This window comes from Vipera ursinii, assembly GCF_947247035.1.
Source record: "Vipera ursinii genome assembly, chromosome: 1".
In the NCBI taxonomy this organism is placed as follows: Eukaryota; Metazoa; Chordata; class Lepidosauria; order Squamata; family Viperidae; genus Vipera; species Vipera ursinii.
Window position 1 is genome coordinate 41,444,251 of NC_139512.1, and position 26,541 is coordinate 41,470,791.

General features: G+C 39.0%; 1 protein-coding gene across 1 annotated transcript in view; it reads right to left on the minus strand.

Moving 5' to 3' along the window:
• Positions 1 to 12,148: 12,148 nt before the first annotated feature.
• RIN3 (Ras and Rab interactor 3) overlaps positions 12,149 to 26,541 on the minus strand; it is a gene marked incomplete at its 5' end in the record, with an annotated part of 43,990 nt that continues 29,597 nt past the window's right edge. Inside the window, 3 exons of the mRNA XM_083353869.1 lie at positions 12,149 to 13,748; positions 19,105 to 19,268; positions 24,273 to 24,404. Coding sequence (XP_083209995.1) covers positions 13,440 to 13,748; positions 19,105 to 19,268; positions 24,273 to 24,404 — 605 coding nt within the window. The 3' untranslated portion in view covers positions 12,149 to 13,439. The remainder of the gene's footprint in view (positions 13,749 to 19,104; positions 19,269 to 24,272; positions 24,405 to 26,541) is intronic.

Sequence of the window (26,541 nt, forward strand, 5' to 3'; positions counted from 1 at the left end):
GCCTGTAGTGCATGTATTTAAGCTTTTGCCTGAGGAACCAGGAAGTGTTTTCTGGAATCTTTGGAGCTCCCCAGGAGCTTAGGAAATATTCCTTGCAGAGAAAATTAATAGCGCCAGGGAAGTTAGCATGAAGTTTTTCCAATAAATCTAATCTGGAAATTATTCTGCTGGCTTCCTGAAGCAAACAAAGAAATTATTCTTTGTCCTTAAACCTATGCAAAGAAATCATTTGAACTTTACTTTAGCATTAATCACCATGTCTTTTGTGGCACTTGAAGATAGAGAACAGTTCATCTTTGTTATTGTACCACAGCAGCCAAGATTTCATGTCAAAAAGTAACGGTTCTTCATTAGCTAGCTTAGTAAGAAAGTGGATTCTGAAAGTCTGATTATTTGAGATCTGCTATCAAGCATATATACTCCATTTAGTCCAGTCTTATGAGTTTTAGTAAATTGTATTTACCCAAAAACCTAATATTCATACTACAGTATGTGTTTCCTTAATTCAGATTGCTGCTGCTGAAAGCATGGATACAGTCAATATTGTGGCCATGCCTGTTTGATCAGGGCCCTGCCCTTTTTACAGCTATTTCATATATGATCCATGTAAAAAGAGATTCAACTGCATAGTTGTGGCTGCCATTTTGACTTTTTTTTTTTACACACACACTTTTGAGTCACCTCAATGGATAAAATCTTAGCCAGGGGGTGGGTAGTAGCGGGAGGGCACTTCCTGAACTGTTTGGGAGACTACTACAGAAAATAGGATGTTAATCTTATGACTTAGCAGAAGTGGTTGGTCCAAGATTTTGGGAATTTTTAGTGCTTTAATAAGTGAAACAAGTGGTTTAAAGTTTGCACAGGAATAAGGCACCTATTTTGTCACTTAAAATCCCCTTTCCAGGAGACCCAAATATTATGAGAAAATCTGAGGGCTGAAAATGAAATGTTGGGGTTTGCCCACTAAATTTTCTTAATAAAAAGTTGTATCTAATCATATAAATACTATACAGTTCCTAAACGTTTCCCATTCTTTTAGCCCAGTGTTTCTCAACTTCAGCAAGTTGTTGGCATCTTAATTCTGGTAGTTGAAGTCCACACAAGTCTTAAACGCTGAGATTGAGAGACAGCTGCATTAGTTGTGCAGTGTTCATCATACAGTACCTTTGATGCTTCATTTCTAATCTGTGAAAATATTATTTTGCAGTAGTTCAAACATTTTCAGAGAATATTAAAAGCCCAAAATGTTTTAGATACTAAACTGAAAAAGCTGTGTTACTGAGAGGGTAAGGACTCACCTAAATTAACCACCCAAGAAAGCAGAACTCTTGAAACAGGCACTTTTATTAGGGATTAGTAACAGTAGGGAAGTCCAGGTGAGATCTGGGGAAAATCCTGGTTAAATGGTATAGTTAAACTAGCAATATTCCTCCTCCCACCAGAGTCATAATGTCCATTTGAAATCCAGCCAATCCACAGGCGGCACAATTTGCCGGTAACTGGCACAGTTGGCGTGCATCTCAAGGTCTTCTCCAGTTTCGTTTCTCTGTAACCATCTCCCTGATAACGGGGAGACATTCCTTTCTCAAGTGGATAGAGGTGGGAGAGGAAAAGTAGAAAGCAAAAGTTATCCCAAGCGAAAGCAAATATCCCCCCTCTGCCCAGCAGAATGGCAGGCCCCAAAACAAGAGCACAAGAGTATGTATGCAAGGAAAACAATAATTTGTGGACCTGACAGAGAGGCCACGCTGACTAGCAAAAAAAAATGCAATCAAATCAAACTGCTAGTTCTGAACCAAGATTTCAGCTGATCCATCCGTGGAGTGTGTTAAGAACAACAGCCACCCAAAGGAGGCCTCCTCACAAAGAGAGAGAATACCCACAGCATGTTTTCAGAATTTCAGTTTCTAATTCAAAGAATTAGGCCGCCCAACCAAGCAGAGGAAATAGATGAACTTTTTGCTAGTCAGGTATGTAAGAAGCACATCACAATAGTAATGGGGGACTTTAATTACCCTGATATCAACTAGGAGACAAACTCTGCACCAAGTGGAAGATCAAACAGATTCCTGTCAAACAAATCAGCGAACACCTTGATGCAAACAAAGTCATCACTAAAAGTCAACATGGGTTTGTCAAAAACAGATCATGCCAGACAAATCTTATTACATTCTTTGACCAAGTGACAAAATTAGTGGACCAGAGGAACGCTGTAGATATAATTTACTTGGACTTCAGTAAGGCATTTGATAAAGTAGATCACAACCTACTACTTGATAAGATAGAAAAATGTGGGTTAGATAGCATTACCACCAGATGGATTCGTAGCTGGCTGACAGGCCGTACTCAGCGTGTGGTCCTCAATGGAACCGCATCTACATGGAAGGAAGTGTGTAGTGGGGTGCCCCAGGGCTCTGTTCTGGGCCCAGTGCTCTTCAATATCTTCATTAATGATTTGGATGAGGGGATAGATGGGGAACTCATCAAATTTGCAGACGACACCAAGCTGGCAGGAATAGCCAATACTCCAGAAGATAGGCTTAAGATACAGAAGGATCTGGACAGACTCGAACACTGGGCACTATCTAACAAAATGAAATTCAATGGTGAAAAAAGTAAGGTTCTACATTTAGGCAGGAAAAATCAAATGCATAGGTATAGTATAGGTGGTACCTTGCTCAATAGTAGTAACTGTGAGAGGGATCTCGGAGTCTTAGTAGACAATCACTTCAATATGAGCCAGCAGTGTGCTGCAGCTGCCAAAAAAGCCAAAACAGTGCTAGGCTGCATTAACAGAGGGATAGAATCAAGATCAAGTGAAGTACTAATACCACTTTACAATGCTTTGGTAAGGCCACACCTGGAATACTGCATCCAGTTTTGGTCACCACGATGTAAAAAAGATGTCGAGACTCTAGAAAGGGTACAGAGGAGAGCAACCAAGATGATTAAGGGGCTGGAGGCTAAAACATATAGGGAACGGTTGCTGGAATTGGGTATGTGTAGTTTAATGAAGAGAAGGGTGAGGGGTGACATGATAGCAGTGTTCCAATATCTCAGGGGCTACCACAAAGAAGAGGGAGTCAAGCTATTCTCCAAAGCACCTGAAAGCAGGACAAGAAGCAACGGATGGAAACTAGTCAAGGAGAGAAGCAACCTAGAACTAAGGAGAAACTTCCTGACAGTTAGAACAATTAACCGGTGGAACAACCTGCCTCCAGAGGTGGTGAATGCTCCAACACTGGAGGTTTTTAAGAAGAGACTGGACAGCCATTTGTTTGAAATGGTATAGGGTTTCCTGCCTGAGCAGGGGGTTGGACTAGATGACCTCCAAGGTCCCTTCCAACTTTATATTATTATTATTATTAATAATTGTGCCTTATTCTTTTTCACCACTCCAACCCCCACCCACCCCCAACCTTTTCCTCTTAAACATTTGCTGGTCTGTTTGTTTGCTTTTTCCATTTCCTTCTGCTTCTAGAAAATCATTAGGCAACACAGAATTGCTGAACTAAGTAGTATAACTTGATCCTGTGACCTCTGTTCTCTAAAGAGCTTAGTAAGCTAATAGGCTTTCTTGCAGCTGTTAGCTGTGTCTTGAGTTTGAAACAACTTCCTTAGAAAACAAGGCATTGCACTTTTTTGCTTCCTCTGTTTATGTCTTCCGTCCCTCATTTTTAAAGGGCAGTTGGAAATCCATTGCTTAGAGCCTGAATTTATTAAACTGAAATTTAACCACAAGAATAGCACTGGTTTCCAAAGGTGGTTGATATGTTTCTTGTTTTTATTCAGATTTCCAGTCCAAAATAGTCGTAGAAATTTCTACTGAAACATTCTGTATTGATCCAAGTGGACTCAATACCCTAACTTCCAACTCTATGATAGATTATTGAAAACCAGACTACTCCAGGTTACAAGGGCTAATTTTATGTTTTTTCTTGTCTTGGAGATCTCCAATATGTATAGTGAGGGAAAAAAATATTTGATCCCCTGCTGATTTTGTACGTTTGCCCACTGACAAAGAAATGATCAGTTTATAATTTTAATGGTAGGTTTATTTTAACAGTGAGAGACAGAATAACAAAAACACATTTCAAAAAAGTTATAAATTGATTTGCATTTTAATTTTATTTTTTTAAGTTTTATTTTTTAAGAGTTCAATAATAATTATTCAACAAAAAAACGTGTTGTCTGAGTATCTTATTCACTAATACAAATTAAATTCCTAATCTCTAAATCTTTTCTCTAACCATTGATAAAATAGGTCCCAAGTTTGAAAATATTCTGTTTCTACTTTTTCTTTCAAGCTTAAAGTAAGTCTGTCCATTTCCGCACAATCTAATATTTTTTTTGATTATTTCTTCTTCTGGTGGTATTTCTTTAATTATTTATATTGTGCAAATATAATTCTTACCGCTGTTATCACATGTAGAATCAAATACGTACTTTGCTTATCAAGTTTTTCTGGCATTATACCTAGTAAACAAATTTCAGGTTTATAGTCTATGAGTTTCTCTAACATTTTTTCTAACCAAGTGTGGATTATTGTCCAATATCTCCTTGCTTTAACACATGTCCACCACATATGATAATAAGTACCTGATTTGTATTTACATTCCCAACATTTGTCTGTCATGTTTTTAAACATTTGTGCTAATCTTGTTGGTGGCAAATGCCATCTATAAAACATTTTATATAAGTTTTCTTTGTATGAAGCTGACTTTGTCAATTTATAGTTTCTTTCACAAACTTTGCCACTTTTCTAAGTCTATATTATATCCAAAAAAATTTGCCCATGCTATCAATGTCTCTTTTACTTGTTCATCTTCCATTTTGAAATTTAATAAGAAATTGTACATTTTTTTGATTAACTTTTCACCAGAAATTAATAATGTCTGATCAAACATAGTCTGTTCTTTGTAAAATCCATACTGTTGAATATCTTTATCATATCTGACTTGTATTTGTAAATGTTACCACCATGTTAAATCGATGACCTGATTTTCCATCTGTTGCCTGGATTTTAAGTTTCCTTCAGAATTTAGAATATCTTTGTATGTCCATATTTTATCGAGACTGACTAGATTTGAGTGTACGAATGCTTCCATTGTTGAAAGCCATCCTGGAATTTTCCAATAAATTTTACATTTTATTTTTTCCCAAGTTAATAATAATGCATTTCTAATGTGGTGGTTTTGGAAGTATTTATGTATTTTATTTTTTCCGTACCATAGAAAAGCATGCAAACCAAGTAGCACGTCATGTCCCTCCAGATACAGCAATCTTTTATTTTTAAGAGCTATCCATTCTTTTATCCATGTTAACACTGATGCTTGATAATATAAAACCCAATCTGGCAAGCCAAAGCCTCCATTTCCCTTAGCTTCTTGTAATATTTTCAGTTTCATTCTAGCTTTCTTTCCTTGCCAGATAAATTTTTGAATTAGAGCAGGGGTGTCAAACTCAATTTCATTGAGGGCCGCATCAGCATTGCAGTTGCCCTCAGGGGGCCTGGTAGATATGGCCTGGGTGGGTGTGGCCTACTGGGTGGGCGTGGCTAGAGTGTGTATGGCCTGCTGGGTGGGCATGGCCAGCTCTACATCGTTCGCATTAAGGGTGCCTATGGGGGCCTGGGCAGGAGTGGGACAGATCTGAGGGTCTCTGGCAGAAGGAGGGTCTCTGGGCCAGGGCCAAGGCAGTGGGGGCCATTCCCTCACTGTTTCCAGGATGGCTTCACGGGCTGCATGAAACCACTGGCCCCCGGGCCTTGTGTTTGACGAGTCTGAATTAGAGAGTTTAAATATTCACAAGAATTTTTTCTCCAGTTTTATAGGTATTGTTTGAAATAAAAATAATATTTTTGGTAATATATTCATTTTCACTGTAGCAGTTCTTCCTAACATCGACAGTTGAAGATTCTTCCATTTTTCCAAATCAAGGTTTATTTGGTTTAACAATTTAATGTAATTTTCTTCTTTTATTGTTGAACATCTTGCTATCAAATATATTTCCAAATATTTGATCTTTTTGACTATTTGCAATTCTATTTTATCTGATAATTGCTTTTTTTGTTTATCTGTAAAAATTTTAAGTATCACTTTAGTTTTTTCTCTATTTATCTTTAATTCTACTATCTCCAAATTGTTCTATCTTTTCCAACAGTTTAGGAATTGTCTCTAAAGGTTCTTCTAGAATGAATACAAAATCATTTGCAAATGCTTGCAGTTTGTAGGTTTCACCTTTTATTTTCAATCCTTTAATTTCTGGATTTTGCCTATTGTTTCTATTTAAAACTTCCAAAGTTAAGATAAATAGCAAGGAGGATAATGGACATCCTTGTCTTGTGCTTTTTCGTATATCAAAATTCTTTGTGTAATCCCCATTTACAATTACTTTTGCTGATTATTTCTGATATATTGTCTGAATCATATTTATAAAGTTTTGACCAAAGTCCATTGTTTTTAGTTGTTGAATCATAAATTGCCAAGAAACATCAAATGCCTAAAAATACTAGTGCCAGTTATTTCCCTGGATGAAGTTCATAATGTTCCAATGTATCTAGTATTACCCTCAAATAATTTTTTATTTGTCTCTTTGGCAAAAATCCATTTTGATCTGGGTGTATAAATTCAGTCAAAAATCTTTTCAGCCTCTCAGCTATTATTGAAATGAAGGTTTTATAGTTCCCATTCAGTAGTGATATCGGTCTATAGTTTTTGATTTGGGTCAGATCTGAGTCCTGTTTTGGTCTTTGCTAGAAAAGTCCACTTGGAAGTTTGTTTTCAGATGAAAATGTTGGAGTTTAGAAACCACAATGATTTCAGCCTGGAAAAACTAGTAACTAAAAGGCCCCAGGATGGTTTCAGATTTCTCCCTTGATATTTGAATTGAAAGTGAAACTCTTACAAATCTTTACAGCAGGGGTGTCAAACTCAATTTCATTGAGGGCCGCATCAGCATTGCAGTTGCCCTCAGGGGGCCCGGTGGGTATGGCCAGGGTGGGTGTGGCCTACTGGGTGGGCGTGGCTAGAGTGTGTATGGCCTACTGGGTGGGCATGGCCAGCTCTACATCGTTCGCATCAAGGGTGCCTATGGGGCCTGGGCAGGAGTGGGACAGATCTGAGGGTCTCTGGCAGAAGGAGGGTCTCTGGGCCAGGGCCAAGGCAGTGGGGGCCGTTCCCTCACTGTTTCCAGCATGGCTTTGCGGGCCACATGAAACCACTTCGCGGGCCAGATCCGGCCCCCGGGCCTTGTGTTTGACATGTCTGCTTTACAGACACATTCCTTTAATTAAAAAACAGAAACAAGACTCTGTGTTTCTTCATCCTCTTTTCCTTTGAACTAGCGAGACGTCATTCTTTCTTCGCATGAATCTAAGATAAATTCATATCTTAAAAATCAAGCTGGTACAAGTTCCAATTCATTAAATAAAATCTTGTCATGCATCAGCAAAGGGACCTGAACAGGAAGAGCAGTGGGAATTCTCATTCAGAACACATATGATGTATGTGTCTGCTTTGCTCAGTGGTGAATAGCTGAGCCAGTGGAATATATGACAAAAAGAAGAGCTGGCAAGAAACAGATGTTTATCCAAATTACACAAGGTGACTAATTCAGAGGGGCAGAGTTTCCAGAAGCTGAGTGAACTTTGCACTATCAGCAGATAAGACATGTGAATAATCTAAGTCACTAGAGGAATGTTTCACCTAATTTTTCACATGACAGTGGCTCATGTGAACAAAACTGCTGTTGCTGCTGCTTTAGTTTCAGAATCCTGAACATAAGTGTGCAACTTTTTCTGGAACAAAGGTCAGACTTGTCCTCTGGATAATCTCCTGGGACCTGCTCCCAGACAGGCATGATCGAGGCCAGGACAAAAATGGAATCTGACATGATTTTCTTGATATTTATAGTCAGGAAGTTATATATAGAGATTATATGATTATATTCCAGTCATGAAAGTAATAGTCTTCTCTTTTTTGTCTGCGCGTGCACGTGTGCTTGCCACTCAACATGCAGCATCCCCCACTCCACGCTGGGCAGGGCCACCAAGCTGGAAATATTGGGGATCTCTGTCTTACAACCTCACTTAAAGCTTTTGGGGCTGCCTGAGACTGGGGCAGCCTCAGTTCTGGTCTACAGAACATTTCATAGTCTTCTTCATTTGATAGACATCTTGAAACACCTTAATCTTGAGTCAGAGATTTTCCTTTATGACAACTTGTAAAAGACACAAATTTGCATACAATTTGCACATGCCGATTTATGTGTGTATGCATATTTTTTAAAGGACAATAAAACTAAATAGAAAGCTATTTTTGTTGGGCTGTTGGGAAAAATTGAAGGCAAAAAGAGAATGGGAAGGCAGAAGGATGATGGTTAGATCATTCATTGACACAATGAACATGAATTTGGCAAACTCCAAGAGACAGAGGTGTCTGGCATGCTATGGGTTTTATTAATGTCTTTTAACTGTTCCTATTGTGTTTTAACTTATTGTAAGAGTTGTGGGCATTCTGTTTAATCTTTTTTAATTTTTGTATTTTGTCTTTTAACATGCATTGCCCTGTTCACCGCCCTGAGTCCTTCGGGAGAAGGGCGGTATACAAATAAAATTATTATTATTATTATTATTATGATCTTTGGGGTCACAAAGAGACACAACTAAGCAACTGAACAACAACAAATAAAGCTAACAGATATCGCCATAACAAGATACTGTATATCTTCTCATTGTACTTTCTAAATCAAAGCTAAGTAACCTCTGAGTCCTGAAATCTCCTTGTGAGGCCACTGGAAACCATCTCACCATGACTCTTGGAAACTGAAGGCACATTTTCTCACAATTTTAAATTAGGAAACACTGGAAAACTATATTTAAAGCCTTAACATAGGTTTATAGTTAGCAAAACAAAGGACATAAGCCTCTCTCCAAAACTGTTCCAAACACGTGATGTAGCCCGTTTGCAGCCTTCACCCTCAACATTTAAATGTGGCCCTTGGTCTCCCAAAAATGGTCCCTCCAAGTGTAAATGCTTGAAGCTGCGAATGGCCAGTTTCAAGGCCTTTTTTAAAAAAATTTGATTCTGGTTCCTGACCTTTAAATTGCCCTTAGACTAAATAGACATTTAAACAGGGCATTTCAAATAAAACTGAGACCTCTTCAAATTAATTGTCCTCTATTAAGTACAACAAATTATCACAGCCTTATCTTCTTGGTTAGTTTATATTTTTTTCCTGTTCTACGAGAACCTGTCTTGCTTTTATTTCCAAGCAAAAACAAAGAGAATTGCTATACAGTGGCGTAGCGTGGGTTGTCAGCACCCGGGGCAAGGCAACCGGAAGCGGAAATAGAGGGGCGGGCGGGCGGTGACGTCACTGCACTGCTGAAAAGACGCACCCCGCAGCGGCGTAGACTTTCCAAGAAGAGTCGCGCGCATGCGGGATGCTTCCGGGTCCCTCTCGAGGGTGGCTGGGCGGGGCTCCGACTTGCAAGAGCCGCTGCATTCAAGCTCGCACGTGAGCCCCGCTAAATAAAGCTACGCATGCGCACGAAGCTAGGCCGGCCGGCCAGCGGGTCCGTCTTCGCTCGGCCAAACCTGCCAGGGCGCCTGCGGGGCGCTTGCGGTTGGCCTGAGCCTGGGCGGAGAGTTGGCCGCTTCTATTTATTTTATTCAGTTTATGTGGCCGCCCATCTCACCTGCCGGACTCATTTCGCTTTGCAAGAAAGAGCAGCTCGAGAGCGGAGCCAAGCCAACTCTGTGCAGCCCTTGGGGCTCCCTGAGCAGCTCAGTGCGAGCGCGCCCCCCCAGATGTTGCGCCCGGTGCGGCCGGCCCCCCCTGCACCCCCCACGCTACGCCACTGTTGCTATACTGTCTGAAAGCAGAGTTGGATCTAGAAACATTATGTCAGTCAAGGTGATTTCCCATGACCAGAAAAAGATTATCTTGACATAAGCTCATCACATGAAGAAAAGAGAAAAACTTGGTGTTCAGTTTCTACCCACTTCCCTACTGTGACTCATACAGAAGCCACACCAGATCATAAATTGTTTAGTCCAACCAGAGTTTGGGCTGATCTAAGACTGACCCCCAGCAATCAATTTGGGCATGAAGCTATGCTATATGGTTTTCATGCAGCTGGATACAGTATTTTGGACTAGCTCTTCTTGATTGCTCCTCTCTTCTCCTCTCTCCTGTTGGTTAGGACTCCTACCTGTCCATTCTGTTTGAAGTCCAAGATTGTTTTTGTTCCCTCAGATTACACTTCAAATCTAAGGCCCAGGGATTGATAGCTTGGTAGCTGTAGATATCACATAAATAAATGGAAAGCTGCCATGTTGCCTATTTTGAAAATGTGCCCACGTATCCAGAAAAATAAAAAAAGAGAAAGAGAACTGTGAGATCAAAACATCCTATGGCAGTGGTGGGATTCAGCCAGTTCGCACCACTTGGTCAGAACTGGTAGCTAATTTTTTGTTGCCCAGGCCCAGAATGGACTGCCGGAAGTGGCATCCACACAGAGAACCAGTTGTTCACATATTTGAATCCCACCACTGTCCTATGGGATTACAAGAATCAACCTCATTAATTTTGTCTTCTGGTAAATGAGCATTTTGTGAGTTACCTTGGCTTGCCAGTTTTCACAAGCAGTCATTTTGTAAGGTGCTCTCAATATTTTTTACATTTATAGTCAACCCCAAAATTATTTGCTGGTGCTAAGGAATATTTAAAGAAAATTTAAATCTTTTTAATGGCAAAATTGAGAAGGATAGAAATCAAGCATATCTGGGAGGAGGAATGTCTTCAGACAACACATGATTTATCTTATAAACTCACACAATAATGCAGAATTATTTGAAGAGATAAGATAGTCCATACAAGTAGCCACATCTTTTCCAGACCTTGAGTACAAAAGATTATCTTGTGACCTTCTGAGCTGCTTTACCAGACTGATCTAAGAGGACAAGTGAGGCTGTCTGGGTGACTAAAGCCTTTCCACTCCAAAGTCTTTGTTGACACGGTTTCCATTGCCTTAAAATACCCAGTATAAATCAAGAAAATAAATAGATTTCTTAGAGCATAGGTCTCATGAAATGTTGTGGTAAAGATGACACATTTCTCAATATCAGGTTTAAAAGAAATAATACATCATTGGAAGGTACACTTTTTGTGTGGCCTCTTACACTGAGATGTCAATATGTCAGGCCAACAGAGCTTCCTAATGAAACAATTGATTTCAGGCTCTGCCAGAGCAGTTTAGCATCTTAACTAATCAATGGTAAGCCGAACAACTGCCAAAATTGGATGCCAACCAAGATAGGCAGGCAGGCAGGCAGATATAGGTATTCCTTGGTTAACAGCAGCAAATGGGACCAGAATTTCTATTGCTGAGTGTGACATCATATGATAGCAATCCTGGCACACCCCTTAGTTACTGTTTGGTGAGGATTGCAACCTGCTAAGTGAGTCCCAGGGGCCTCACAAATAGATCCGGAAGGGGAGGACATGTAAGTGGACCACAAGGCACAGTGCAAGTGCAGGGAGGCTGCTGGATGGGGGATGGTGAGCAGGAACCAGGTGGGAAAGGTGTGCAAATCACTGACCACAGTGACTTGCAACATTCCCTGCCAGCTTCCCCATTGACTTTACTTGTGGGAAGTCAACAAGGGAGGTTGCAAATGGTGACCACATGATTTTAAGATGCTGCAACCATAATAAATGCAAACAAGTTGCCAAATGCTCAGATCAGTATCAAAACTTCAAGGACCAGTTGCAAGTACAATTCATTCAGCAACATCACAACTTTGCTGAATGAGTAGTCCTTAAACAAGGAATGTCTGTAGATAGATAGGCTGTATAAATCAGAATTACTTGATGCCAGATAATGCATCACAAACTCATATGCGAAAACCATCATCTTCATGTGCTAACACACAAGGTTCACCTTCTCATGGCCAGGTTGTGTATGTCTGACTTTGTATTGTTGTGGAGAACTCTGAAGAGCCACATTCTGTACCCAGAATGTGGGTACAGAGGACCAACAGTAGAAGAAAACAACCATTCTTCAAGTCAACTGTTTTTTCATAGTCCCTATCATAACGACAATGAGGAATCCTATGGCAGCTTAAAGACACAAATAAATGAAGTGGTCTGTGATTTGTGAAAACTTTTGTTACAATAATGTTCTTTTACTTGGCCCTCTCCACTCTTGTCATCTCTTCTTATGCAGAGTTGGACTCTGGCACACAGATCTGATCTGACTGCCAGCAGTTCACCCTCGTTTTTAACAGGTATCGTTGTTAGTCTTATATAGAGGGTTTGGCATGCAAAAGTAAACTTTCTATTTTGGGCATATAGTTCTTCTCCTTGAAGAAGCAAATTATTGATGCAAAATTGCTTTCTGTTACACTCCTGAGAATGAATTTATGAACAATAATGATGAATTTTGGAGGAGACATGGAATGAAAACATTTCTACAGTAATTTATGGCCAGATTCTTGATTGTCAATTTTATCTTCATGGCAAATTATTTTGTACCTGGAAATATAAAGATGGTTGTGAATTGGCTGTGATATAATATGTGCAACTAGAGAACATAACAAAGACATAGAATATGAGACACGGTCACTCAGATTTTTTTTTGTTAATAACAGCAGATACTATATTGATACACTGAGATTTTATGTAAGTGCACAGACATCTATATCATCCCACGACAGTTTACCATTAGATGGGTATTGTGGGCCATCTCAAGCGGGATATGTGAGAATCTAATCACTCTGAGCTGCTTAATTCATTATTAATTTTTGTACTACTAAAGGAAAATCCAATACATTTGGATTTTCTGTGACAACCATCAAAAATGACTTGCGCCCTTTCTGTTATACACTGAGGAGATCCCAAAGTTGCTTTTTGAAGAGGGAACTGGATTTTCTTGTTTTTCTTTGAAGACGTTTCGCTTCTCATCCAAGAAGCTTCTTCAGCTGTCAGAAAGCGAAACAACTTCAAAGAAAAACAAGAAAGTCCTGTTGTCTCTTGAAAAAGCATTTGGATCTGGATGACTGAGAATCTCCATAAATCCTGAGGAGATGATGCTACAATGTCTAACAATCTGCCAGGAGGTCCATAACTTCAAGAGGATTTACTTTGTGCCAGGGAATCTGGCACTAACGCTACATCATTCATTCATGGATTGAGGTGCTAAACTACTATTCAAGTGTTGTTGTTTTCCTTCCAAGAATGAACTTTCCTTGGATATTCCATTTATGACTGCAAATGAATTCTGTCAAGTAAATGCCCCAGACGAGGATTGCACACGCTATCCATGTCACCATCCAGATCAGAAACTGCATTTTGGAGAGTTTCTGCTGATGGAAGAGATGGTTTGGAAGAAGAAATGTCTAAACCAAGTTTGCTTCAGGAGAGCAGCCTTGCTGCTACAAGGCATCTGTATCCTTGATAACGGGAACTGGTGACTCTTCTCCACCAAGTTGTTTATAAATAAAGCAGAAAGTCAGCCTCGGCTCTTTATTCAAGAGATGAGATTTGATCTGATGAGGGAGGGCATCATCATCCATCTGCATTGTTTTGTTATCAACTTGAACAAACAGCCCATAGTCCTGGGGCTTTAAGACTTCAAATTTCTCAGCACACTGCTGAATTAGCTGATGAGCCGTGGAATCGGTCCGATATGCCAGTGTCCTTGTTTTGGCATCAGCCTCCATAAAAGAAATTGCAATGAAATCCTGGAAACAAGGAATATAACTTTTGAAATAACATCAATACTCATCACGACTCTATTAAAATACAACCCTATTTACGCATAAAATTCCTGTCCAGCCGTTTCACCACCCAAAAGCGGGATACAATTCATTAAAAAATAACAAACTGCTTTTAACAAATTTCTAAAAGTTAAAACAGAAATAATACTATGGTAAAAAGATGATTTTAAAGGTTAAAAAGACAGAAGAAAACGTTAAAATATGGGACAAGTATATACTGTATAAGAGTAGACTGCAGAGCGTCAGCAGTATCAGCTTTAGCACAAGCCTGGATTAAGACAGTTAAGTAATTGAAAGTCAGGTCCTGTAAGGAAATGTGGAAAGAGTTAATGATTTTTAGTTATATGATCTGAGGAAGCAGAGAGTGCCTTGCATTTCTTCAAAAGTTTTAATGAAATTAAGTAATGAATGCTTTTCCATGCAGAAGGCCCCAGATTTAACTCCACTTCTGACTGAGCTGGAAAAACTTCCTTTCCTGAAACTTTGGGGCAGGGGAATTCCTTTACAGGAAAGCAGCCAAAAGGTATACAGGTAGTCCTCAGCTTACAACACTTTGTTTAGTGACTGTTCAAAGTTACAACGGCACTGAACAGGGACTTATAACCATTTTTTACACTTACGACTGTTGAAGCATCTCCAGGGTCACATGATCAAAATTCAGACACTTGGCAACTGATTCACAGTTATGACGGTTGCTGTGTCCTGAGGCCATGTGATCCCCCTTTTGCGACCTTCTGACAAGCACAGTCAATGGGGAAGCCAGACTCACTTAACAACCGTGTTACTAACTTAACAACTCCAGTGATTAACTTAACAAATGTGACAAGAAAGGTTAAAAAATGGGGCAAAACTCATTTAACCACTGTCTCACTTAGCAACAGAAATTTTGGGCTCAGTTATGGTTGTAAGTCGGGGACTACCTGTATTGTAGCTTTTTAAATATAAAGTTTTATATATAATTGACATAATAATAAGAATAAGAATAAGAATAAGAATAAGAATAAGAATAAGAATAAAGTTGGGCTCAGGCAGGAAACCCTATACCATTTCAGACAAATGGCTGTCCAGTCTCTTCTTAAAAACTTCCAGTGTTGGAGCATTCACAGCTTCTGGAGGCAGGTTGTTCCACCGGTTAATTGTTCTAACTGTCAGGAAGTTTCTCCTTAGTTCTAGATTGCTTCTCTCCTTGACTAGTTTCCATCCATCGCTTCTTGTCCTGCCTTCAGGTGCTTTGGAGAATAGCTTGACTCCCTCTTCTTTGTGGCAACCCCTGAGATATTGGAACACTGCTATCATGTCACCCCTCACCCTTCTCTTCATTAAACTACACATACCCAATTCCAGCAATCGTTCCTTATATGTTTTAACCTTCAGTCCCCTAATATCTGTTAAAGTTAGAAGAGTATTTTAAGAACATTGGCCTTTTAGACTGTTGATTATCAGGACTTTATTAATATTATCTGTTTACATTTAGAGAGGTTGCTGTATGGTTATTTTCTCTGACCTAAAAGAAAGTCAGAGGTCAACTTTGTTAAAATTTGGTTGCTGTATTTTTTTCTGTCGCTCTTACTTTGTATTGTTATTCCATTCTCCCACCTCCCTTTTATGTTAGTTTATATTTTAATGTTTGATCTTGAAATTTAATATTTAACAAGGGGAAAATAAAAGGAACTGCTAATCAGGATAGACAATACATAGCAAGATAGGCAAAGGGTCTCCAGCCTGAGATAAAACCATTTGTTTTGATCAAATTCTTTGTAGTTTGAAAAGATTTGAGATCCAGAAGGCAACTTTTGATTGTAATATCTGAAGAACTATTTACAATGTGTACAGATAGCACAAAGGAAGACACTCCCTGGATGCAGACATGCTAAGCTTCTTATTTGAGAAAAACAATGTTTGCTGCCAACTTGAGGTTGAAATCTTAAATACTAAACTGCATTAGGGCTCAAAAGTTACAAATACAGTAGCTGTCACTGAGTCTGGTGTTCTAATGGTTGCACCAACAGATACTTACTAAAGACCTAAAGACCTGGTTATTCCCAGCATGTCTCAGCTGGGGCCTTGCAGGATCCGGGCCGGGCGCCTCTGCTCGCCCTCAGCAGTGCCCGGCAAAGTAGTTCGCACGTGAAACAAGCCCAGCAGAGGAACCGGAGCAGCTCTGCTGCTGGGGGCATGTCTCGGCCGGGGCCTTGCCTCTGCTCGCCCTCAGCAGCGCCCGGCATGCGCACCTCTCCGAACGGGCAGTGGCGCTGCCCGTTTGGAAAGCTGCTGCAGCCCATTTGTAAAGCTGCCGCCTTCCTCTAAAGGCAGCAGCTCTGCAAACTGGCCGCGGCAGCTTTCCAAACCGGCGGCAGCAGGTCTGCAAACGGGTGGTGCTGCTGCCCGTTCAGGCGGAAGTGTGCGCGCAGCTCTCCGCGCGCAGCTTGATTTGCTGGTATAGTAGAGCTGAGCGCTAAAAACTGTTTTTGCCACCCTGCCTGCCCCTCAGGGGCACTGCTGCCAACTTTCTTTCATTTCGAGTAAGCTGCGCTGAGTAAGCAGCATTGAGCTGGCCACGGCCACTTGGTCATGCCCACCTGGCCACGCCCACCCAGCTACACCCACCCGGCCCACCGAGGGCAACCATAATGCTGATGTGGCCCTCAATGAAAGTGAGTTTGACACCCCTGCCTTATGGGAATGGTAGTTTGACCCTTAAGTGAATACCATGCTTGCCTAGTTAAGTGGGTAGAGTTTTAAGTTTTATAGCAGGACTTCCGGGCTTTGTCTTTGTTCTACATCTCTTCACGAAGGGATGCAAAGATGCTTCTTCGCTCCAAAACAATATGGGGTAAATTTACCTTCAATCTTTTACACTGTCAGGATGGACAGATGTGCCATGTTGGAGGATCTTATCAGCAAACGTAAGTCTGCCTAGGACGCCTGACCAATAAAGTCTATTTAACACCATTCTGCAGACTTTATGCTATTTGGACCATTAATTATAAAGCAATTTAATTTGTGTTTCATCATAAGCCCTATTATTTCCCTTTTATTCCTTTGATATAGTTAACTATAATCACTTTTTTCCTAGTCTTTCATCTTACCCATTATATACCTTTCTGCTGATCATTGCCACGAGGACAGCAGTCAGCTTTTTATTTGACCCATGACTCATTGATTGGCAGCCTATGTTTTCTTAGGAACCATCTCCACCTCCATTATTCAAAAGCATCCATCCTTTTCTCTGACTCTTTTTCAGTGCCAGTCTTCATTTTATTTTATTAAATTTATATGCTGTCCATCTCACTGACTAAAGCAACATAGTACCATAGAATTGTTCTAATTATTCTAACTTTCTTTGTCACTGAAGTATCCTTATCTTTTACAATCTAGTCTAAGTTTGTTGTTGTCTTCTTCCAGTTTTAAAATCATACTTAACGTTTTCTAATACAATGTTCCTTAATATATGTTCAGCATATAGGTTGAATAAATAAGGGGAGAGTGTACTGTGCAGTCATGTCACACTCCTTTGTCAGTCTGGAGCCAGTTTGTTTGTTCTGTCCATACTGTTGCTTCCTGGCATATATATATATATATATATATATATATATATATATATATATATATATATATATATATATATATATATATATATATATATATTTGTTTATCATGAGGACAATAAGATATTCTTGGATTCCAATTTTTCTGGGCACTTTCCACAGCTTGATATAATTGACACAATCAAAGGCCTTTCTATAATCAATGAAGCACATAATGACTTGTTTTTGGTACTTTTTTCTGAATTATCCAACATGCATCAGCAGGAGTGCCTTACATTCCTTGGCTTTTTCTAAAACCAGCTTGAACATCTGGCATCTCTTTTTCCATGCAGAGCTCTAATCTGCTTTGGATGATCCTAAGTGTTATTTTGCTACCATGTGGAATTAAGGATATTGTACAATAGTTTGCACACTCTATTAAGTCTCCTTTTTTGGAAATGGGATGTAGATTGACCTATCTTCCAATCTGCTGGGCGTTCTGTCATTCTCCAGATATTGTTGGTATAGCTTGGTTAGAGACTTCACTGATTCTTCCTTGTTGCATGCCTCTTTCAGCTGGCATTCTATCAGTTCCTGTAATCTTCTGCTCTGTTAATGACCAGAGAGCTGTTCTAACTCAGGGGTGTCAAACTGCCAGGCCGTGGGCCAGATGCGTCACACAGAAGCCGCACCCACCCCATTGCCAGCAATGGCAAAACCGTCACGAGTTTGACATGTCTGTTCTAACTTGATCTTCTAGTACTAACTAGAAGTTACTGTAAATAAGGAATTACTTCTGAAATATCTTGGGTTTTGACATCTTTACTATACTACACAATACTGTACAGTGCTTCATTATATCCCTTTCATCTTCCTTTAGTCTCCTATGACTTGATTATTATCTGCCCACTGGCGTAGTTCAACACCTTTAAAAAGATTTTCCTTGTTTGTCAATGTCTGTTTCGATCTTCAATGTCTTTGCCATTGCTTTTATAATAGCAATAGCACTTAGACTTATATACCCCTTCACAGTGCTTTACAGCCCTCTCTAAGTGGTTTACAGAGTCAGCCTATTGCCCCCAACAATCTGGGTCCTCATTTTACCAACCTCGGAGCTGGTAAAGATTGAACCCTGGCAGTCAGTAGAATTGGCCTGCAGTACTGCATTCTTACCATTGTGCCATCACAGCTCCTTTGAGTTTTATTTATTTCCCAAAGCTCTGCTTGTTAGGGCTTATGCCTTAGAAAATTGTTAAAGTCTTAAGAGCCTTGGTGGAGCAGTGGGCTAATGCCTCCTTAAGTAACACCAGCTGCCTGCAATTAGTGCAGGTTTGCATCCCACCAGGCTCAAGGTTGACTCAGCCTTCCATCCTTCCGAGGTAGGTAAAATGAGGGCCCAGATTGTTGGGGGCAATAAGCTGACTTTGTAATAATGCCGCTTGGGGGGGGCAAAAGCCCTAATAAGCAGGCATATACATAGAATGAAGGCTATTGCTAAGCACATTGATTTGTGCTTTAGGTTGTAAGCCGCCCTGAGTCTTCGGAGAATGGGAATTTAAATGGGAATTTAAATGGGAATTTTAAAAAAAAGGTATGCCAGGTCTTCGGAGAAGGGCGGGATATAAATAGGATTTTAAAAAAAAAAAGAAAATTGTTAAAGTCTTAAAAAGAGTACTACCAACTCTTTCTGCTTTTAAACTCTACTGGAAACTTTGCTCAGGGAAGATATGCGATTCTTTTAAAGCCGACTGAGATGATCAATGCATAAAATGAAAGATCCATGCTCTCCTGACCTGAACAGATGATCGAGATGCCCGGGCTTTGTTAAGTGTTCTCCGTCTCTCCCAGCGGTGGATTGAATCTTGAACTTCAGTGCTTAGCTGTCGAGTGACTGCTATCTTATCATAGCTTTTGATAAGTTCTACTGCCCCATAGGTAGTGATTAAATAATAAGAACCTAGGAAAAATGAAGATGCATAAGCTTAAACTGAGCAAATTTTATTCCTTTGCACCTTATTTTAATACTGCCAAATAGCTACTGGTTATATAATGGGTATATAAATGATTTGAATTAAACCAACCCACAAACAAAATTTAAATATGGAAGGGAGTATTCGTGAAAATATAGCATGAACATCTGGGGGATCATTCCAGTTGGGATTGAGAGATACCCAGGCCTGGTTTCAAAACCAATTCACTGGGTTTAAGAAAATGAAATTGTAATGGGAACTGGACAACAGATGGCACTCTTACAACAGACAGGAAAGAAAAGTAAGAATGGATAGGCACTGAAATATTCATCTACCAATCTCTTTTGGGAAGTAACCTTATGCTGTTTTTATTACAGAGATTTTTCAGTTTTTTAATTCTGATATTTTGCATATTTGTAACCTTTCATTTTGATTATCCTTGCAAACATGTTTTAAGGACACGCTAAGACACATTGAAGGAGACATGAAATCCTTGTTGCATTTGTCTCTCCTGTTTGTCTTCCCTAAACCAGCACCTCTATTTTCTCCTTCCAAATGATTTCATTTAATTCCAGAGATGCAAATATTTCCATAATATTTGGCAAACAGTTTTGAAAAATCTCCATCCCAACTATTTCCTCATTCTTGGAACATTTCCCTCTTCTTTTTATAAATTGAGTTTGTGCCCCTCCATCTGTTCATTGGAAGCACTGCCTAGCATTTTTGCAAATATTGCTGAAGGGGAATTAAAGGAGTATTTTTAGCCTTGTCCAACTTAGTATTGCATTAACTACATGTTAAATTAAGTGTCCTCTTGCATGTGAAAACAACTCCCCAGTAGGCAAATATAGCTGATGTACTGTATGTCAGGGATCCCCAACCCCTAGTCCATGGACTGCACTGGGCTACGGCATGCCAGAAACTGGGCCACACAAACAAGAGAAGCCCCATCTGCAGGATGCAGGCAGCCCATGAAATCATGCCCCCTCTGGGCCCAGAGAAAAACCTCTCCATGGAACCAGTCCCTGGTCCCCAAAAGACTGGGGGACACTGCTGTATGTTTATGCAACTTATCTTTGTTCACTGATACACTTACATGCCAACAAATACTCTACAGGTGACTAACAAATCAAGCCAGACAAAATATTATAAATATGCAAAATATCACAGCTAATAAGCTAATAACCCCCCCTCCTTCCAGCTAATAACTATAGAGTAAGACTAATCCACAGAGGTCCAAAAAAGAATCTGTATAAGAATATTTAATATCTATTAATTCTTACTCGTCTTTTTCTCTTTTATTTTTTTTAAAATGCATTAATATCATTATTTTTGTATGAGAATGTAAGGTATCTTCCATGTGTCTCTCTCTTAATTTTATTCATAGAAACAACCCTGTGAGGTATGTTGGACTAAGAGAGAATGACCAGCCTCAAGTCACTTAGACTGATAGGATTTGAAGGTGGGTTTTTTGTAATTCCAGATTAATCTGTTAACCTCTTTTACCCCTGAACTATTCCTCCCAAATCCATGCCTTGTGGTTATTTGGGCTGTAGCTACCAAGGTATAGTAGCCATAACTGAACTATTGCAAAGAGAAAATATCAGACATGTCTGTATTTCTGGCAGTCTGGCAGATTTTTGTTGTTGTTGTTGTGAACATTATTTGCAGAAGAAAGATCTGTTTTCAGAATACAGTAGCTGAAGCTGTTGGGAGAGCCACTTACAGTTTCCCCGAAAGGAAGCTGTATTTGTACTTCTACAGTGACAACAACATCCTGAATAGAATATTAGAGACTAACAGGGAATCCTGTACAAGGAAATACAGGGAAATACTTTATTAAAACTCAGTGAGATTTCTTCCTGAATAAAAAAGAGCAGGATTGTTTGCTAGGAGTTCTCTTTAATACAAATGGCTCTGGTATGACAAATCCACATTACTTTCATTTTTAAAGTGCCATATGATTTGTTTTTTCTATTTCTTATTCAGGGGAATCTTTCATTCCCTTTGCAAGTGCACAAACTCCCTTTCGGCCCTGATTAAATATTACCTAGGCAAAAAACATGTGCTAGTGCTTCTAGAGGGATTTCTTGAGCCCATGAGTAGGTGTCAAAATCATTTGAAGAAATTTGTCAGTGTCATCATAAAAACATGCAATAATAAATCTGGGCTGCAAAAATGCGAATTACTAGCAGCAAAGAAAAAAATTACCTCTCTTTGCTGCTATCTAGTGGTCATTTATATTACAGTAGATCAGGGAGGCCCAATAAAGCACATTTAATTTTCAAAGACATACTGAATGAGGAAGATGAATATTCTTGAAATAAAACAGTTTTTATTTCAACTGATCAAGAATTATATGTTCTTTTTATGCTGCTATTTATTATTGTTATTTTTATCCTATCTCCTTCATTCTCGAGTGGCAAAAATAACACATCTTCAGAGAAACATATACAATCCCAGTTACCTCCCTGTCACAATACTATACAGGTAGTCCTTTGACTTACAACAGTTCGTTTAATCACTGTTTGAAGTTACAACAGCACTGAAAAGAGCGACTTATGACCATTTTTTACACTTAAGACCCTTGCAGCATCCCCATGGTTACGATCAAAATTCAGATGCTTGGCAACTGGTCCATACTTATGACCGTTATAGTGTTCCGGGTTCATGTGATCACCTTTTGTGACCTGACAAGCAAAGTCAATGGGGAAGCCAAATTCATTTGACAACTTAACAACTGTGGCAAGAAAGGTAGTTAAATGAGGCAAAACTCACTTAACAAATGTCTTGGTTAGCAAAAGAAATTTTAGGCTCAACTGTGGTCATAAGTCAAGGACTACCTGTACAGTACTCTAAAAACAGTTATAAAAATCCAAATGATCACTAGATGGAAGTAAAAGTCTACAGAGAATTCAAACATTTGAGGTCTGCAGATCAAATCTGAAATACAGCTCTAATATAAATACATACATAAAATAAAAATGTATTATTTTATAATAACAATAACAATAATAGTAATAATAAAAACGTTGGAAGGGATCTTGGAGGTCATCTAGTCCACCCCCCTGCCCAGGCAGGAAACCCTATACCAGTGTTGCTCCAGTGTTGGAGCATTCACAGCTTCTGGATGGAGGTTGTTCCACTGGTGTCTTCGCTTGCACAAGCATGAAACCGAAGACACCAGCCTGAAGATGATGAGTGGGACCTCGTCGAAACGTCGCCAAGAGACCCTCAATCCTACACGGGAAGAGACCCGAATACGCCAAGACCTACATACCTATACCTGTGAAAATCTATGAAAACATTAAATTTTTGTGAGAATTTTATTATTTTTAAAATTATCTTTTTAATTCACCTATGCTGTATTTTATTCTATACAAATTCATATGCAATTCTTCTGTGGTGGAATGATATGGCGTAATCCAGTGAATAATAACAATAATCACAATTTATATAACATGTTTACCTAATGAATTCCTTAAATAATACTGTATGCTTCCCCCACTTTTTATTTTATTTCTTGATATAAGTAATATAATACTGTTGAAATGGCTTAGATGAAGGAAATGTTTTAGATAATTAAATGTGATTTTAGGGAAATTATAATGTATAAAAAGAAACAAATGTTTTGAATAAGAGTTAAAGGATTAGATGACTAGACACATTAAATGGAATATTTAAAGATTAAATATATATATTTTAATTATGGTTAAAAAGAATAAGAAATTTTGGGAATGAATATATATTAGCTTAGGAGGAATATATATTTTAAGTAGTATTTTACTTTTTATGTTTCTTTACTCTTGCTCTCTTTTCCTTCTGTTTTCTGTTTTTTGTTTTTATCTATTCTTTAAGAAATGTAAAAGTGTTGAGATGGTTTATATGGGAAAAATGGATTTAAATCTTTAAATGTAATTAACTGTTGAGAAAATCTTAACCAGCAAGAATACTTTAAATAATACTTTATGGATGGGAGAAACAAATCTAAATAAGGACTGTAACAGGATATAAGATGAGGCCACCAGAATGATTAGATAGAAAAGAAATATTATATTGATGTGATCATTATTTCTAGGAATATTGGGAAAAATCATATATGTAACTGTTGTTTATCAACATAATAAGAACTGTATTAATTCAAGGTTTGCAAAGAAGACATTTTGGGGAAAAGGGGAAATCAACTAAATGTACTATGTGGATTATGGATTATAGAAACCAATTGTTATTTTTTTTCTTTACAAATGTAAAGAAACACACTGTTTACCAACTATTAAATGATTTATGTTTAAAAAAATCAATATAATATATGGAAAAAAAATAAAAATATATCTAGAAAGAATCAATTGTCCCACACGAGATATGCAGCCCTGAATGGATGTTCCGTGAGAATGAAACAGCTTCCTTTAAGTTGTGCCTGATTTTCTGTGACATCATGGAAACATCCATATAATTGTCTTGGCAATGGTATGGAAGTTGTTTGCCCTTCTCTTCTTCTTTCTAGTCTAGCCTAGATTGCTTAGTTCCTTGAGGGTCTCCCAATGTAAAACTGAACAGGATTTATCCTACTTAGCTTGTGAATATTAGCCAACATAATAATAGTTTATTAGGCATGTTCCATTTTACTCTCATTTGATACCTTTTACCACCACCACAGGTAGGAGCCATATGTTTTTCATTCCACCTCAGAAGGATGTAAGGCAGGGTGGTCCAACCTTGGCAACTTTGAGACTTGTGGACTTCAACTCCCAGAAATTCCCAGCCAACATGGAAGCTGAAGTCCACAACTCTTAAAGTTGTCAAGCTTGGATACCCCTACTGTAAGGCATAGTGCTTCTTTAGTGACATCACCAAGGAATATTTGCTTGTAAATTTTGTTTTTCTTTTGGGGTTAGGTTAGGGAGGTTAATGTGGATTAAGCTTATCTGAACTTTTGTGCACGGATCTTGTTTTTTGTTTTCTTTTAAAAAAATCCTGGAGTTCTTCCATACCTTCACCCAGCTGAAGAGCAGGGTCCATAAGTTCCATCATATACTCCACATTGAGAATCATCTCTGTCAGGTCACTGCGGGCCAGAACATACATGAGCACTGGGAGGAAGTCATCTGCCCCATGAGGCTTCCCTAAAAGGAGAACAGAGTTGATTCACTCAAAAGTCTCTGTGTGGGAGAGAAAAGATGCTTGAACTTAAAGAAGTGTAACTTAGTTGTGCAATCCAAATAACCAGTTCATGAATTAACCAGGCCTTATCCAAATCATTGTAGAGCATTTGGTTCTTACAATTTGTAAAACGTGAATTAGAATAAATGCTTCTGATGATATAAATATACAAATTGATTTGGTTGCAATCCAGATTTCTAGGGTTCTTTCACTAACTTCATTATATTCATCAGATTTGGAGAAATTGTCGGAGGTATGAACCCAAGAACAGCATGGTTTGATGACTCCAAAAACTCTCCCCATAACTGCCATCCAGATGCTCTGAGGAGTTCATAGACAGGACATGATGAGAGCCATCCTCTCCTTCTCCCTAATGACTAGTATGCCGCCTCTAGCATTAAATATAACATTTTGACTCTGTACTTCTGTGAATTTACTTGTTTCCCTTTTAAAGCTAAGTTGGTAGTCACTACCTCATTTCATGAAAGCAAATGATGTATGCTATATGAGGAAATAGTACTCAGTGTTTTGTGCAGAGTAGGAGTGCAGCTGTAACAGTGCTCCATTGCAGACAAACATAGTGTGTGGAAAGGAACAGAATTCTGACCAGCTAGTATACCGTGAAATTATGGAAAGAATTATAACATAAAAAAATGAGCATCTAATTATGGAAGAGATCTCACTATTGTAAATGCTTATTGTGCAGACGCTTAGACAAAATATGACAGTCAAACTAAGTTCAAAAGTATACCAATATTGAAGTGACATGCTATGAGATAATCTTCTGTTTCCAGATGTTCTCACCAATCACAGTCCAAAACAGATTAAATCATGCTTTAAGACCACCGTAATCAAAAGGCTTAAGCATGCTTAAGTGGATTTTAGAACACAGCCATTGGATTTTTTAAAAAATTTCCCTATATGTCAGAAAACCTCAGAATAAATTGCTTTTCAAGCTGAGATTTATACTCAGATACAGCCTTAAATACTCTTTTATGCAAAACTCAAAAAATCATGAGAATAAATCATAAAAGGAAAATCCCTAGGTTAGGTGGCAGAGCTTATAAACATTAAGGCTTCCTTTATAAATTGTATTTTATGTTATCAATAGAATTTCATAATATTAAATCACCTTGTTTTGCAAAAATGTAAAATATGATTGCTAAAGAGAGGAAAGGCTTCATTATTCCAATAATCTTTGGTTAATTTTTTTTTCTTTGTATTATATTACCACATTCAGTGACTTCAGAGGAAGCTTTCTTGGGTGTGGCTAGAGAGCCAACAGAATGACACAGCAGTACTTGATACAAGGTGTCATAATGATAGAAGGGATGCAATAGAGTCATTGAGTCTCCCCTCACTCCAATTTTCCAAAATATTAGCACCTAGGTTCATCCATCATATATCTCAGGGGTGTCAAACTCGCAATGTCACGTCACATGTCGGGACGTATCATGACTTTTTTGCCATTGCTGGCAATGGGGTGGGCGCGGTTTTGCTACGATGAATCCAGCCTGTGGGCCAGCAGTTTGACACCCTTGATATATCTGAACAAAGAACTAAAGCAAATCTGTAGTATGCAATTTGTTCTCTTATGCAATAATTGTACTGATTTGGATCATTTGGGAAGAACTAGATAAATTCACTGGGAAAAGAACTATTAGTGCTTGCTAGTTTCTATAATGGAAGTTTTGCTTCCAGAATCTCAGCCATGACTTAAATAAAAAGGTTCCCCCGCACATGCGTGCTAGTCGTTTCCGACTCTAGGGGCCGGTGCTCATCTCTGTTTCAAAGCCGAAGAGCCAGCGCTTGTCCGAGGACGTCTCCGTTGTCATGTGGCCGGCATGACTGGACACCAAAGGTGCACGGAACGCTGTTACCTTCCCACCGTAGTGGTCCCTATTTTTCTACTTGCATTTTGACATGCTTTCGAACTGCTAGGTTGGCAGAAGCTGGGACGAGTAACAGGCGCTCACTCTGTTACGCGGCACTGGGGATTCGACCCGCCAAACTGCTGACCTTCTGATCGACAAGCTCAGTGTCCTAACCCACTGAGCCACCGCGTCCCTAGACTTAAATACTAGCTGCCAAAATCAATAA